This window comes from Sitophilus oryzae, unplaced genomic scaffold (genome assembly GCF_002938485.1).
Source record: "Sitophilus oryzae breed Bouriz unplaced genomic scaffold, Soryzae_2.0 scaffold_1297_pilon_pilon, whole genome shotgun sequence".
NCBI lineage: Eukaryota > Metazoa > Arthropoda > Insecta > Coleoptera > Curculionidae > Sitophilus > Sitophilus oryzae.
The window spans coordinates 6,300,494-6,318,586 of NW_022145945.1; the positions used below are offsets into that span (position 1 = coordinate 6,300,494).

General features: G+C 30.3%; 1 protein-coding gene across 1 annotated transcript in view; it reads right to left on the minus strand.

Annotated features, from left to right (window-relative positions):
- The window catches only part of LOC115874659 (guanylate cyclase soluble subunit beta-1), a 69,019-nt gene extending 63,019 nt beyond the window's left edge, over window positions 1-6,000 (minus strand). The window contains exons 1-3 of the mRNA XM_030889876.1: window positions 5,928-6,000; window positions 5,783-5,856; window positions 1,497-1,597 (exon numbers count right to left, since the gene is read on the minus strand). Of these exons, the coding sequence (XP_030745736.1) occupies window positions 1,497-1,597; window positions 5,783-5,856; window positions 5,928-5,930 (178 nt within the window). The 5' untranslated portion in view covers window positions 5,931-6,000. The remainder of the gene's footprint in view (window positions 1-1,496; window positions 1,598-5,782; window positions 5,857-5,927) is intronic.
- Window positions 6,001-18,093: the final 12,093 nt, after the last annotated feature.

Genomic DNA, 18,093 nt, shown 5'->3' on the forward strand with positions numbered 1-18,093 from the left:
GAATGAGCTAGACTCTGCACATAGCTGTATCGGGTATGCAAAAGATTGTTCGAGAATAAATTGTTGAAGAAAAATTGATCGAAAGCAAAACAACGAAACGAAAATTGCCCTAATAGAAAAATTGCCGAAATCATAATTTCCCTAAGAACATTTTAGCGAACCAAAAACTTGCCCGAAAAATACAATAATTTTCATCTCATTATCATTGTCAGGCTATTGGCATTGTCATCCCTGCCAATTTTTGAAAATTTTTATTTTTTATATTATATTTTATCATCATCCAGCATAAACACTTAGAATGGAAGTCAAATTTGTTATCAATGAACAGGGAAAACAGAAACTGTTACTCCACAGTTATTTGTATCAAAAGGCACGAATGAAGAAACATGTTTTGTTTTTGTTTAGTTTGTTTTTTATTAAATGGACCGTGAGTTTAAATGCCTTGTATTAATGCCCTCAATTAACTAAATAATTACTAAAAATATATTTAAAAAAAAAACGTATTTTTGTATAAAAAACAGTATTATTAAAATAAGCTAGATAAGAGTATTTTAATTGATTATCGTCTTTGCTTCTGGCATGAAAATTGTCTTTGTTTTTAGTTGATATAATCCAACGCAAATAAAAGTATTTAAAAATATTTGTTTCTGATTTTTTGGTGATTTTCAGATTTTTTCTGTATATATATATATATATATATATATTGTATTTTCTTGTATGTATTCCATAATGTGAATCTTGTATTATTTTTTTTCCTTATTAAGAACACTTTACCATCAGAATTAACGCACAATTTATCTTCAGAACGTTTCTTCAATATTTCCGTTTAAGTGTTAACACAAAAACACTATTAAAAAATTAAAGACTTTAGATTTATTAGCCAAATAAAGTAAGTGATTTTCTTTAAATTGCTTTCCTGAAAAGTAGCAACAATCGAGATACGCCATTTCGTCATAAAGCCAACGATATGTTAGTGCTAAAAGTGTCGACAGATTCACCAGGAGCGTGCATGTGGGTTATTCCTAGATTAATTAAAAAAAAGCATATGTGTCACTGATTTTTTTTTTACTTAGCAAAATTTTGTAGGCTGTTTAATGCCGATTAAATGCTGTCTCTTTATATTTTGTCGATTTCTGTCTTCTTGATGAGATGTCTCATTAATATTAATCATCAAAAAATATGAAAAAAGTTCCTATAAACATATGTGCGGAAATGCACAGTTTTAAAGTTACAGGGTGTTAAGACTTTTAGAAAATAGGTCCTAGGTAATTATTTAGGAAAACATTCCAGTAATAACCCATTTTATACACGTCCTTATTCTATCGACACTTTTTTAGCACTAAAATATGTCGCATTTATTGTAACTTTTATCCTGAAAATTTTATTTCAGTTGCTAAAAAGACTCGAAGACATGTTTTTGGCGCATACTTTTAAAACACCGTGTATAACCTTTTTTAGAAGCAATTACATAAAATAAAAACTTCTCGGCAACTTACTTAGAATTTCGACAGCGGCGCGAATCAGATTATAAGTGATCTCGTCCTCGTAAATCTGACGGACCAGAAATTGTCCCTCCATCTGAACTTCGGCTTTTTTTCTGAAAAAAAAATCGACAAAAAGCTATGTTAAGAAGCGACAGAACTAAAAAGATCTTTGGTTTTGATAAAAAATATCGAGACGTCTGGTTTTAATTTACATGAGACACACTTTGAACGAAATTTGAATGAAGCTTCGCGGGAAAGTTTCGTATTGAAAAAGGCACTTAGTTAAAATTTGGTTCAGTTTAAAACTTTCATCGAAGATTTAAATTGGTAGAGAAATGGTTAATTTAGGAGTGGAATATACAGTATGTCCCCGGATTGTCTTTACAAAAGAAAAAACTTTATTATTATTGACATTTTAAGAAAAATGCATTCTTCATAAAAAAATTTGCTTGTTCTAAAATGGTTAATCCCGTTTATATGTTTTTACAAATTCCCATACCGTTTTAGAGAAAATTAAAAAAACATGAAAATACCGTTGAATTTTCCTAAAAATCAAAAGGCATTTCTATAGCATTTCAATTTCATTCTTTGGTAGATGGTTATTATTTATTTTGTTTGTTTTTTTTGTTAAATTATCCCACTTTTTGATAACTATTGAACTAAATAAATTTTGTGGTTCTTTAACATTTTAAAACAGCAAAAAATATAACCTTATACTTAATTTAATATAACCTCAATAATAGTCTATAAAAGAGTGAAAACGAAATTATATTACCTTAGAAACGCGTTTTGATTTTTAGGACTTAAGGTTGATTCTCACTATACCTTCCATATCAGCTCCCTTCCGTTTCCCTTCCGTTTACATAAAATATTATATCATGTAAATTAATACGACCATGCACACTATACGTTCCTTTTCTCTTCCGTTCCATATCCTTTCATTCGATACATTTTTTTGGCGAACGGACTGAAGCGTATCGGAAACAGCGTTGTCAAGTTCTTACATTTGTACCAGCTCTGGTTAAATTTTGCTGATATTTATTCATCCTTTCACCTCTTAATTAAATCTATTACCTTTTTCAAAAGATACAAATTTTTAAAAACTTTCGTAATTATATAAATTGTAGAATAAAAAGTATGGAACTGATACAGAACGGAAGCTTACCCAAGTAGCATTTTCACGACTTGCGACCACATGTTTACTAAACACAACGTTGGATTAGTTACAAAAAATAGTTAGCTCTGTACCGTGGGTATTAAAATAAATGTAAACGTTGTTGTAACGTTGCGCCGACGTTGAACTAGTACTACAACAAAGTAAAAACTTCTGCGACGTCGAATAAACGTTGTCTTGTAACCTTTTTTGCTTAAGCGATCTGTAGGTGATTCGGACAACGTAGTTACAATGTTGGGCAATAAAGAGTTTTCCGACGTCACTTTCAGGACCTATTCCAACGTCGTCTGTTTTACTAATTCCAAAGTTGTCCAATTTCCTTATTCTTACCTTGGTAGGACGTCGAACCACTACCTTTTTGCAACTGTATTGAACCATAACCTTAAATCTTAAATTTTCACTTCATTGTTCTGTTCAGTCAGACAGTACATTGCTGTTTTTGTTTTTATAAAAAAAAAACTTAATTAAAATGGGACGTAAGAAAGGCACATATAAATAAATTTAAATATACATCGACATATTACAGATACTTCATTCACTCCCTCCTTTATTTAGAATATAGAGGGCGGCACAAGCTAGACTCTAGGATGACTAAATTAGGCAATCTTGCGACTAGTACCTATACTACCTGTTAAGGCTAAACTGCGACTTTATTAGTCCAGTATGCGACTACTCGAACTAAAACACTTTACTGGACTAATCAGTATGCGACTACTCGAACTACTCCATCTTAATCTCCAAAATAACAAAGTGAAAGCCGCCATGTTGTTGAATAAGAAAATTCCTGCTTTTTAATACATTAACTTGAAATATTTAACCCTAAACAACACGCGGAATTTTTTTTCGACGGCGAATAAATTATTCTCATTTTACTAAAAAAAAATTTCAAGAAATTTTTTAACACTTCTTTAATTTTAAGGCCCATTAGTATTTTTCAAAGTAGAAACAATACATTTATCAATAAAGTTGTTTGCGTTTTACTTTTTTGCCTTGGGTAACGAGTTACAGAGTTGGTTAAAGTGTTTCAATAATTATGATCTTCAAACATCCTCCACACTTAAATACTTTTGTATTGTTTTCCTTTACTACCATCTGGGATATGTCTCTAACTAAATCATAAAAATAATATTTTTACTATAATTATCCTAATTTAGGATAAAACGCGACTTGACGCCATATTATTATAGTTTTTTATTTGTGTGAATTAGGATTTTAAACAACGTTGCAGTTTGTACTAAATTAGGATGCTAGCCAACGTAGGTATCCAACGTCGTTTCGACCTAAATATTATTCTCCAAATTAGTGCAGACTAGGGTTGGCAGGAGGTTGTGCCGACGTTGCGCCCCCACCGTTTGGTCGCGTGACACAACGTTGTCCCGACGTCCAAATGCTGCTTGGGTACGTATAGCGTCAATACAATAAAAATACGGAACGAGTATGGAATGGATATGGAATGGAAACGGAAGGTATAGTGAGAATCAACCTTTAAATGGAATATAATAATAGTTATTTTTTATACAAGAATTTTTTTAGTGGTATTTTATGGTCGACCGAAAAGATTAATTCACGAGCGATGAAATCGCAAGTGAATTAATTTCGGGAGACGATAATGCAATTTTATCGTCATGCATATAACGAGTTACGTTTTAAAAAATATTCAGAAATTATTATTTCAAGGAATGTATTACAAGTAGAAAAAATATTGTGCTGGGTTGGCGTTGGTTTCTATGTAATTTGACAAATAAATAAGGCTGTCTCTTTAGTTGTCAGTTTTGAGTCAATATTTTTGAATTCTTTTTCGTGTCGATTGCTGATTCAATTGGAGCCAGAAATGGCTCAAAACGAAATAAGTAAATTACCAACAGATATTCAGGCTGAGGTGACAAACTCTATATCCACACTACTTCCATTTAAATCCCGAATAACTTATGAAAAGGAATACAAAGATTTTCACAAATGGAAACAATTAAAAAGCGTGCGAGAAGAAATAAAGTTTTTAACCTATCCTCGCTCTTAAAGTATCATTTAATCTACCCTTGCGGTTAAAGTACTATTTTTGATAGATATAAAGCAATTTTAACAGTTGCTATGGAAAAAATGGAATTATATTTTCATGTTTTGTTTTTAATTTTCTCTAAAACGGTATGGAAATTTAAAAAAGTATAAATAGGATTTTAGAAAAAGGATTTTTTTAAGAAGAATGCATTTTTTCAAAATGTCAATAATAAAAAAGTTTTTCCTATTGTGTGGTCAAAATTTTACGCCAAACTTTTATCAAAGTCACCCAGTGATTTTTCTCTCGTATTTTACCATTGAAAAAAACATATGAAATAATACTGCGTGTGTCTGCAAAACTATTAAAAATTTTGATATTCTTTAAAACAAAAAATGTTCATTTTTTAACTCTCCATCTAATAAAAAAATAATATACAAGTTGTTTTATTTAAAAAAAAACAAAGAAAAATTATTTCATATTTTAGAACGTTTGGCGTAGAATTTTGAGCTCCCTGTATGATTTAGGATTACGATATTTATAGCAAAGTAAGTATATCTAAAGTACATCTAAAGTAAATACCTAATGTAGTTTTGATTTCAGGACAATTCTTATATTTGTAATAATTTTTTTAAACGAAGGTTGAAAAATATTTATTTTTTATTTTTTTTATTAATATTTCTGGAATTATGAAAATATATTTACTCATAAATAAATTTGAATCGTTTTTTTCATGTTTTTCTTTCAATTTTCTCTAACATTCTTTTTAGGACTATTCTTATATATTTGTAATATATTTTTTAAGGAATGTTGAAAAATATATATTTTTTATTTATTTTTATTAATATCTCTGGAATTATCGAAATATATTTAGTCAGAAATAAATATGAATCATCTTTTCATGTTTTTATTTTAAATTTCTCTAAAACGGTACGGAAATTTCAAAAAGTATAAACGGGATTAACCATTTTAGAACAAGCAAAAATTTTATGAAGCACTTTTCTCAAAATGTCAATATTAAAAAAAATGTTCCACTTGTATAGACAATCCGGGGACATAATAATTGTAGACAAATATTATTTTTTTATTTAAATTTTAAAAATTAAATTTGTAATAATAACAAACACTTACTTTATTTCTTCCCATATTTCCTCACTGTACGTTTTGGTGACTAATAGCTCCAAAGCGTAGTTTACGAACCCATACTACAAAAAAACAATTTCCGATTAAAAAATTAATTTAGGAAAGCATAATATCTACTATCGTGAACAAATACCATTTTCGAACACGTCGATTTTCAATTTTCCCAGCTTCCGACAAAAAGTGGCGTTCTAGTGATCGACTGGCGGGAAACTAAATGTGTTTTCATCGGAAAATCCGGAACAGTAGAGCGAAGATCGATTGGGAAGGTTGTACGCTTGCGTCATAGTCCGAGTGTTGAGTTTTCCTTTGCCGGCCGTTTGAAACACCATCAAAAATTAATAATGTCGTTAAATAAACCGATCATATATAGATTCAGAGCCAGAAGAAAGTCTTAATGAAATTGCTTATGATGCAATCTACAGGATGATCCAGTTTTACGTAAAAACATTAAATGAGATTTTCTTCTGAGATTTCTATCTCAAACATTATTACGAAATACGCGAGCGTTTTGGTGGCGCAAGTTTAAAAGAAATCATAGATATACAAAGTAAGGTGGATGGATCAGAGAAGGCCAATTATAAAAAAGTCATAGTTGTAGGCTTGGTGCATTCTCTGTCGGTGCTGCCACCATCGGAGAATATCGTAAACAACTCGTACTTACAAATACACGGGCTTAAATAGCGAGAATACAAAAAAAATATTATCTAATTATTCTAAAAGTATTAGTAAGTTAAGGAAAAATAAAAAAGTAACTATTTTGATATTTTTAGAAGGTCTAATTTGTATTATAATTTATTAATCCAGTTAAAAAAAATTTAGATGAGTTCAGCTACGGTAACGATCATAGTTTTAATCAGCGGTTTTGCTAGTGGGGCATATTATATGCATATATGGGGCATATTGCGGCTATTTCGGCTATAACGAAATTTTTTAAAGGTATATAATGTATATGAAAATGTTTTATGAACATTTAATCACCAGTTGATTAAAAAAAGTATACCATTAATATTGCAAATTATATTTTGTCCTCTCATAGTATATGTATGTCTTTTTAATTTTTTGATTATGTAACGAGCACTTTGCTTACTCACTTGTTTCGGGAGAGTTGAATATCCGGAAAAGTTGAATTATTGAATGTTATTGCACCCAACAACGCCCTAATTATCATATAAGTACCTGTTATGGTACTAAAAAAAATAATAATTTTGCTTTGATTTCAGATAAAATATCGGTAGTGTTCCTAAGAAAGACGGTGGTTCCTTATAAGGCCAGTCAAAAATTTGACGGCTGGCCTTGCTAGGGTACATGGGTCTTACTAGGAACATTTACAGATCATGAAAATATGAACACTTAGTTTTTAGTTTTAAATAGGTAGATACTGGGAAAGTTGAAACAATGTTTTATGTTTTGTAATATTATTATTTATAAAGGTTATTTCAACTTTTTAGCTGAAAAAACATTTTGGTCTTACAAAGAACAAAACCATAAGAAGGCTATTAGTATAGGTATTTTTTTCTTTTTTAATTTTGTCCTAAAACGCATTGGCAAATTATTTGTTATTGATATAATACTCAATATTATACTTACTATAATTTTTAAATAATTTTTAAATAATTTTTAAATAATTTTTAAATAATTTTTAAATAATTGATAAAATAGATTTAAATAAATTTTTAGATAATTTTTAATTGCCAATTAATCATACTATTGTCTCTAACCGGTTTAAAAATAGTGTTTAAGATTTACTAGAAAAATATATAAATAGCTTTCGAAGGAAAGCTTATTTTTTATTATAATAGTGTGGAAAATAGTGGACGTGGAAAATAAGTATTATTGTTGATTGAAGAAATAAGAAGATACGCAACCTAATGGGCGATTTCGTGGCATAAAACCTGTCCGAGATGTAGCTGGCGTTGCCGTCAGCCTGTACGAGATTTAGTTTACCTCTGCGCCGCTGCGCGCTGATAGTCGTTCACAGCGCAACAAATAAAGAATACTGTACCGTATGTCTATGGTACCGTAGTTCTGCTTTCAGTCGACAGAGTGAGTGGTTGTCCGAGAGAGTGTTGCCAGAACTACTGATAAATCCGTAGATTTAGGGATTTTGTGTACAGTACTTTAATAATACGAATATTCTATCATTATAAACAATTTAATATATTATACAAATTATCACCCTACAGTTTGTTGACCACCAAGTGCCATCGAGGGAATTCAAAGTATTTATCATAATTCATTTTCGAATTAATGCCTCGACGTGGTAAGTTACCTTGCTAAACAATTATTGCATTTTCCGCATACTTTTTCATAGCGAGGCGATGCCGATGGCTCGAATGGGGCGTGAAAATTGAGAGAAGAGGAATGTGTGGTAGTTTTGCGTTTATTGACGATATTATCCGTGAAATACGAGTGTGATTTTATTACTTTCAGCGCGATAACAAAAACGGGCAAAGTAATATTGTACGGTGTGCTTTCAAAAGGAAATTCTTTTTCGTTATTTCGTTTTAAAAGAACAATTCGGGAGTGACATAGGCGATTTTTATTCGTAGAACTGTAATACAAATATAAATTTTGTTATAAAATTGCATTATTTTATGTCATTCTAGCTAAAGGACATATTAAATTACAAAATATATTTATGAATCTTGGATCATTCCCATTGCACCAAAACGCTCTCTGTTAACAAGTTACTTTTTATTCAAATCACTATTATATTATACTCAAATCTAGATTGCCACTTTATCTAAAGAAGAAAACATTTGACCAATGTATTCCATTATATTATTTATACGAACTTTGTTATTTATTTTAATGTGCAGAATATGCTGCCGAAGTTTCCGGAATACAGTTCGGACCACCCTGTATTATGGCATTTCGTTCAAAAGAAAAGCTTGGGGATCTTATTAAGTCGGAATAAGAAAAATTCGATGGTAAGGTTTTTGCGGCGTTACCAAATTTATCTACAATTTTTTTTTCGAAAAGATAAGTAGACAAAATCATTAAATATGTTTCCAGGCATCTGAAATCGGATCATAAGAATATCATTAAGATGTCCATTTTTTTTAATAATGAAAAAATGTCAATAATCGCAGTAATTTAAAAATTTTAACACATAACACGCGATAACTCAAGAACCACTTTAAATATTAAAACTTTCTTTTTTTTATTTTGAAGTTCGGATATTCGCCAAGTTGTTTAAAGAAGAAAAATGTACAACCTTCCCTAGAATTCTAAGTACTACATTTCAATTTTATAATTTTATGAGACGCGACAGCGCTAGAATAGCTGAAAAGAAGACAATTTATATTTTTCGAATAAAGTAATATTTTATAAGCTTCTACTTCAGTATACATTAAACTGAGATGAACCGCCTACTTAAAAATAAACATATTTATTTAAATTCAAAACATTCATTTTTAAGGTACTCTATACAGGGTTGTTCACCACATACGACACGAAGTATTGTAGCTAAACGACTAGATTTTTACAAATTGTAAGTTTTGGATTCGTTGAAGGACTATTAGAGCTACAATTTAAAAATATTTTTACAAAATACAGAGTGTCCCAAATAAATAAAAAATATCAGAGTTGTATTTTTTTAAATGGAACACCCTATATATTATTACATTTTTAGTTTCTACGCTTAAAATAAAGGTAAATTTGATTAAGGTTTATTACACTTAAACCTTACCGTTTTTGAAATATTTTCAATTTTGTGAAATTGCAGTATAAACTTTAAGGCTTCATTTCTCCGAGGGTATCAAAGTTTTTATTACTAAATATTTACTGAAGTTTATCTATTGATCAGTAATTGTGTTGCAATAATAAAAACTTTACTACCTTATACAGAGTGTCTAAAAATTAATTTTAAATAATTACTAGCTTTAAACGGCAATAATTTGTTTAATTTAAATAGAACACCCTGTATATTTTATGAGAATCAGATGCACAATTTAATTGTCTATCAAATTATATTATACCATTTTTTACCTATCTCTTCAAGTTTCCGTAGAAAATACATTTTCTTGTAATTTAGAACCCATTTATCAATATACCCATGGAATACTGACATTTTAGATTATTTTTAAAGATGTACCAAATTTTTAAAGAGTACAGATACTAATATTGTCGATATAGTTCGTTTATTTCATTAAAAAAAACTGTTTAAATATTTGTTAAAAAGGACCAATTAATATGATTCCAGTATTCAAACTACATTAATTGACTGTTTGCGTTGATTAATAATAATTGCTCCAAATACTAAAAAGCTGAATTATGTATGTGTATTAGACAGTGTGGTAAAAAGTAACACCTTAAAAATGATATTTAATTTTTCGACAAATGCCTATTTATAACAACAGAGACGTTCATTTTCATAACTTATTATTATATTGATTTCTGACTCAAATCCACATTTATTTAGAATAATTTATTAACGAACACAATTAAGTATGTAGTTAATTAGTATTTGGGCGGAAATACTGGTGGTATATTTAATTAATGGTATACTCTTTTATAAAGATTTAAATAGTTTTCTTTTTGCATACAAATGGGCTAGTAATATTATCGTTTTACTAAAAACGATAATATTACTAGCCTGTACATTTTGTACATTTGTTGTTTTAAAAACAATCTAAAATGTCAATATTCCATGGGTATATTTATAAATGAGGTCTAAATTATAAGAAAATGCATTTTCTACGAAAACTTGAAGGGATAGGTAAGAAGTGGTATAATACAATTTGATAGACAATTAAATTGTGCATCTGATTCTCATAAAATATACAGGGTGTTCTATTTAATGTAAATAAGTTATTGCCGTTTAAAGCTAGTAATTATTTAAAATAAAATTTTAGACACTCTGTATAAGGTAGTATAATTTTTATTATTGCAACACAATAACTGATCGATAAATAAACTTCAGTAAATATTTAGTATTAAAAACTTTGATATCCTCGGAGAAATAAAGCCTTAAAATTTATACTGCAATTTCGCAAAATTGAAAATATTTCAAAAACGGTAAGGTTTAAGTGTAATAAACGATTCAAATTTACCTTTATTTTAATCATAAAAACTAAAAATGCAATAATATACAGGGTGTTCCGTTTAAAAAAATACAACTTTGATATTTTTTATATATTTGGGACACTCTGTATCTTGTAAAAATATTTTTAAATTGTAGCTCTAATAGTCCTTCAACAAACCCAAAACATACAATTTGTAAAAATCTAATCGTTTAGCTACAATACTCCGTGTCGTATGTGGTGAACAACCCTGTATACATAAATAAAATTATTGATTTTTAAAAATATTATTCGTAAACTAGGGAGAGGGAAATCAGGCGACGAATAGACACATGATAGCTGTTAAATAATAGCTTTTAGACCGCCATTCGAGACGCATTATATTACTTTGCTTTGTAAATTTTGGTTATTGTGATAAAGAAGGTTATTAAAAGTAAAGTAAATGTTTTCCCATTAACTTTTTAATTTTAACTAGTGTTAACTAAAGCATAATATTTTGTTTTTCTGTTGTAAAATTCAGTTCTTAAGCCTTTCCGTATTTATTTGATTTTACAAAGGTATTACATAGCATGTAATGTGTATGTATTTAATAGATTGCATTTGTGCTGTGAATAATTTCTAGTATAAAATTAAATCTAAATGCAATCGTTTACTGTACAGGGTGGACCATTTTGGTTGTTTCTATAGGGTATCTAGGAAACCGTGAGAAATATTCAAATTTTGATATTGCAGTCTCGGGTTCTTTTTTTGAAAAAATTACAATGGCGCAAACGGATCGTGGCTATCTTGATCGGTTTCGAGGCTACAGAGGATTTTCAGATTTTGTAATTTTTGAAGATGTTCGATAGTTTGTTTATTTCAGCAACCACAGAAAAATGAATTATACATTCTAAAGGCACTTTTCTGTGTAGAATACAGTGGCGTAGTCAGACTTTTTTCGAAAAAAAATATTTTTTGAGATATTAACTATACTTATGTTGTAGTAGTTTAGGCTTTCGCGGCCATCGTTTGAAGAATTTTGGTTTTTCGGGTTATTAGGCCGTCATCAGTCTAGTGTGAGCAATCGGAGCAAACACACCTCTGAAGATGCTAGCCACTCGTGCTAGCGAAACGTTAGGAAGCAATTCTAACCGACGACGGCCTAATAACCCGAAAAACCAAAATTCTTTATACTTATGTTGTTTTAAATAGAACCCCCTGTATATTTTTAAATTTTCTTATTAAGCTTGGCATGGGCTTCTCCAAAATATATAACACTCTATATTTATTTTCACTATTATCTTCAACATTTCAAATTTTTCTTAAAATATCTACTTAGTAGACAGTAGGCCGCGCCGAGTAACAAAGTAAACGGTTGTCATGGTGATCGGAACATACCTTTGATGGATGCGAGACAGATTTCATTTTAACAGATTGAAGTGTGTGTATTTTAAATAATAATAAAATGAGTAAATTTGAAAATTTTGAGAAATATAATATGTTAGAGTCTTATATTGAGTCTAACAAACATAAGCAAATGGCAGCTGATTTATATTTTGAGCGGTATCCAGAGCGCGAACAACCAAACCGAGCCATTTTTAGAAGGTTAGAAGATAGTTTAATCAATTTTGGATATTTTCAAAAACCGCGTCCCAAAAATTACCAGAATGAAGATGAAGAAAATCGATATATTAATGTTCTCGGAGCCGTAACACTAGATCCAACAACATCAAGTAGAGCTATTGAAATGCTGTTAGCGGCGCGGCGCCGGCGTGCGGAGACGGTACCAATTCTGTCTAGATAATAACGGGCAGCAGTCTGAACATTTAATGTAGTCTTTGTGTTTTTATTTTTTTTATATTAGCCCGATTGAAGTAACCTCTTGAGTTTATATTAAAAATTTTCTTTTGTTTCTGTTACACTTATTTTTTATTTGCTTCGTATTGTTCGATTTTATTTAATTGCTAATTCATGTATTCAAAAATCGCGTCCGATTACGCGATTCCAAAGAAGATCCAAAATTGATTAAACTATCTTTTAATTGCTCGCGTTCTGGATACCGCTCAAAATATAAATCAGCTGCCATTTGCTTATGTTTGTTCAACTCAAAATAACATTCTAATATATTATATTTCTGAAAATTTTCAAATTTACTCATTTTTTTATTATTTATAATACACACACTTCAATCTGTTGAAATAAAATGTCCCGCATCCATCAAAGGTATGTTCCGATCACCATGACAACCGTTTATTTTGTTATTCGGCGCGGCCTACTATCTACTAAGTGGATATTTTAAGAAAAATTTGAAATGTTGAGGTTAATAGTGAAAATAAATATAGAGTGTTATATATTTTCGAGAAGCCCATGCCAAGCTGAATAAGAAAATTTAAAAACATACAGGGGGTTCTATTTAAAAAAACATAAGTATAGTTAATATCTCAAAAAATATTTTTTTCGAAAAAAGTCTGACTACGCCACTTCATTCTACACAGAAAAGTGCTTTTAGAATGTATAATTTATTTTTCTGTGGTTGCTGAAATAATCAAAAAGTACAAAATCTGAGAATTCCCCTGTAGCTTCGAAACCGATCAAGATAGCCACGATCCGTTTGCGCCATTGTATTTTTTTCAAAAAAAAGAACCCGAGACTGCAGTATCAAAATTTGAATATTTCTCACGGTTTTCTAGATACCCTATAGAAATAACCAAAATGGTCCACCCTGTACATTAGTGCCGATGTTTTTGATCCAGTATAACTTTTTGAGACACAACTATGACAACAGTACAACATTTTTGACAGTAGTTTGTACAACACTTTTCGAATGAATGGCTACTTCACAAGATTCATTCCATGCATTCTATTTCCTATTGGTCGAGATATTTTGAGGTTAGGGTTATTTTGTGTTTGAATTTGAAATTAACTGACTATTACCTTAAATTCACGTCTATCTGAAAAAATCATAACTAATGAATTAACACCCTCCAAATAACCACGCTAACCAACCCGCCAAATAACTAAAAACAATAAACAATGCCCTAACCCTAACCTGAAAATATCTCGACCAATAGGAAATGGAATGCATCTTGTGAATTAGCCGCTCATCTTTTTGACAGTATAATAGTGTAAAAATAAGGGCCTTGTTGCCTTGTAATCTTTTTGCCATAAATCTTGTTGGTCTGTAATAATTTCCAACCGTGCCTGGGCGAATATCTTAGCACACAAATGAGCAGTCAAAACCAATAAATGGTATAGTATAACTCATAGTCTAAAGATATTGGCACCAACCATATCAACTTTAGCTGAGCAACCTCCCGAATTCCAGGGACCTCAGTACCTGAAGGTGGGGACCTTCTAAATAACAAAACCTCTTCAGTTATATATGTATTAAACCTGAAACCTTGGTATGAAAGAATGGAGGCTTATGGAGGAGTATTTGTATTATTATTATTTCCCTTAAATAGCTCAGCATAGTTGGATCCTCTAGAATAGTGATCAGAGTTTGAGAAAATCAGGGCAGAGATGCCGTACTCTTTTACTTGTGAATTCCAGGCAGAATACGGTACTCCTTTCATTTTATTTAATAAAATAAGTAGGACTATTTACAAATTTAGCATTTGATTTAGGCTGTATTCCGTTGCAAAACCAGGCGAACCAAACCGGTAAACTACGGTAAAGAGCGGTTCCTGAAAAACATCGGTTTGATACGGAACGGTTTGGTAAAGTACTGGAAAGGTCAAATGTTGACGTTTTCTAAATTTCAATACCTCTATTATAAAATTTATCTTTTATGCATTTTTAATGTACCTATTCTCTGCTTTTACGTTTGCTTCTTCTTTTCAATGGAGTTTAATATTGAAAAGTACTTTATTAATAAACTGTTAAACTCGTTAGACAGCTCAAGTGAAAATTTGCAGGTCCAATATTAAAACAGATCAATAATAAATAAACAAATCTAATCAATATTTATATTTTCATAGCTTACAAAACATTCACGATTACTTGTTGTCTTGTTTTTCATGTTTTCTTTAATTGTTCCTGACTTTAAGAAACAATGGCTGCATGATAAGTTTAAATGGTCCTAAAAAGTAATTCTATTTAGTTAATGAAATTTATTTACCTTTACTGTCTACCTCCATTGCTTTTGGATGTAAATACAAAATATTATTACAAATTTTAGAAAATAAATGAGAATTTCACTCGAACTTCCAATATTTGCTTGATTTCTGTCACATAAATGACATTGATTGACAAACAAAACCAGAAAAACCAGCCTTCTCGCGCTGGTTAGTTTGGTGACAGTTATAACCGAATCTTTCAGGAACCGTGTTCCGTAATAAGAAAACTTTCAGGAAACCGATAGAAACGGAGCGTAAAACCATAACCAAGGTAAGCAACGGAATACACCCTTACATAACCGGTCCTCTTCAAATTTCCCAAAATATTGCTTCTGTCGAGAGCATCCAAGGTAATCACAATACAAAAATATTAATAACACAAAGTAGGTTCCTTTATTTCATTTAAATTGTTTTTATACCAGTTGTCCAAAATATTACCTTTTTAACTTTGTTGAACGAATATGGATTGTTATACTACAATACTTATAAGTTATTAACCTAAATATTTTTTTTTGTATCGTAAATGTGTTCTTTATTGACATTTGAATTCTGTTTCGCAGGCAAGAATTTCAAAAAGCAATATAGTGGAGCAGGCAGTATATGTAAAATAGCAGATACTGGAACCCCTGATTCAATTTAAGCGAAATGGAGCAATATAAAGTTAAAATTCAATAAGAGGCAAAACAAGAGAGCATAGTATATCTACACTATCAGTTGTATTTTATATTAAAATTGTTGGCATTTTTTATTTAAATAAACAAAAAATGATTTTGAGATGAACCTCCTATTTAAAAATAAACATATTTCTTTAAACTCAAAACATTCATTTTTAAGACACTCTGTATACACAATGTTGTAATTATTGATTACTAAAAAATTATTCGTAAACTAGGGAGAGGGAAATCAGATAACCAATAGAGATGTGTTAAATAATAGTTTTGAGACAAGGGTACAAATATAGTGGGACATCTCGATGCGATGCTCCCCATGATGCATCCTAAGCGCACGTTTTAAGCACTGTTTTAAGACGGCGAATAAGTGCGCGTAGGATGCATCGCGGCGAGTATCGCTTCGAGATGCCTTACTATGTAGGTGCTCACAGATTGGAGATGCATTGATGTTATTTTTTTTTGTTTGTAAATTTTGTGACAAAGAATGTTATTAAAGGTCAAGTAAATAATTCCTCATTATTTAACTAATGTTAAGTAAAGCATATATTTTTAGCCGACCATACCAACAGGTATGGTAGGCTATCAAGATCGGCAAAAAAAGTCTTTTTAATTTCACTCAAAATGAGTTATTTGGGTCATAAATGACCTAAATACAAAATATTTTCATGGTGTCTGTCTGTTCGTCGATCCGTCTGTAACACGATAACTCAAAAACCGCTAAACCGATTTTAACCAAATTTGGCACAAAAATACTGCGGCACCCGAGAATCTGGCCATTAGTTTTTTTGTAGGGGTGGGGGGTTGGTAAGGGGTATGGGAGAGGGTCAAAAATTTAAAAAAATCGTAACTCCAAAATTACAGTATACTCTGTTTTTTTCTCAGGTAAGATTTCGACAGACGATGACAGAAGAAAAGCAGATGACGTCCCATACCAATCAATTTATTTTACTAAAAAAAGTTTCTAATAATTTTTAAGTTAACTATGGATGGGTTTAAATATAAATCCGTCATACGTCGTCTCTTGTTGTTTCTAACCGGTTTTATTGGTTTATTTCAAAAATAACAGATCGTATTTCAATTTTATTGGTTTACCGGAACAATGAACGACAAACGGATTCCGTATGCGTATGAACTCGCCTTTAGATTTTTGACGCTTGTCAAAGTCTTGCTAAATTAGAGGTTATAATTTTGTGTCAACTTTTGTCAGTTTTGTCAAATACCCTGCGTTTTGGAAGATGATGCATTTTGATTCGTGTTATTACGTGTGTTTTGTGTCTTTTGAAGTCAAGTGGAGGAAAAATCGAGTGAAAATTAACTGTAGACCCAGAGCACAGTCTATGGTTAATACTCGCTGCCCAGGCAAAAAGTCTTATATACCAATAAAGTTACTATCTTTAAAGTTCGTATACCATCTCGTCGTAGATAAGTGCATCTCGAATATGGTAGAAGGACCATACTAAACACATACTAAAAACTGGAGTAGCTGTAAAATATCGACATCACATGATAGGTAAATAATGGATTTTAGTACTGCACAAGAAAAATAATGCCAAAGGTACTGGTTTAAAAAAATTAAGATTAAAGTTAATTAATCAACCTTTAAGGTACCTATAAAATTTGGTAAGTGTTATTAATAATAAAATAGTTTGTTTTATTTATGTTGTTTATTCCTGCGGAATATTACAAATTTGTATTTGTACATAAGTTATATTGATAAATATAATCATAAATGTTGGAAGTTTCATAAAGCTTGAACAGAAATAAGTAAGAAATAGTTCTTTTTTATATTTTTTTTGGTATGTGGTGTCTTGTTCTTGTTTGTTTTATATTAACACATACCGTTTTTTATTAAATTAAATAACTCGATTACATTTTTTCAGTTTTATACAGTTTTTTTCCACAATATTTTGAAGCAATCACTTGTGAGTCAAATTTTAAATATAATAATTTCCTGCTATGCGTTCCAGTTGTACCAACTTATTTTTTTGTAAAATAAAATAAACTACTTTGAAATTAAAATGACAGATACATCTATCACTGTCAAGGATCTTCTCGTTGGACAGACTGTAGCTAGCGAAACGCGGTTTTCAATTTAAGATTAGGAATATTTGCAACAAAATTTGTAATAACATCAAAATCAGTCAAAGTTGCAATTTTCGAAATAATTGAAACTAAAAGAACTACCTACCAACTTTTTATTAACATATTTTAGTATGGGCGGCTATACGTGCCTCCCGGCGCCAATTTTTTTTTGTTGTAATATTCTGTTCTAAAGTTTTCTTTATTTATTTGATCTGGCAAAGGTATTATAAATATAGCATGTATGTATATGTATATAATAGATTCCTTTTATTCTGTAAATAATTTCTAGTTTAAAATTAAATACAATCGTTTACGTACATACGTGCCGATGTTTTTGGTTCAGTATGACTTTTTGAGACGCAACTTATGACAACATTATGACTTTTTGACAGTAAACTAGTGTGACAATAAGGGCCTTGTAGCGT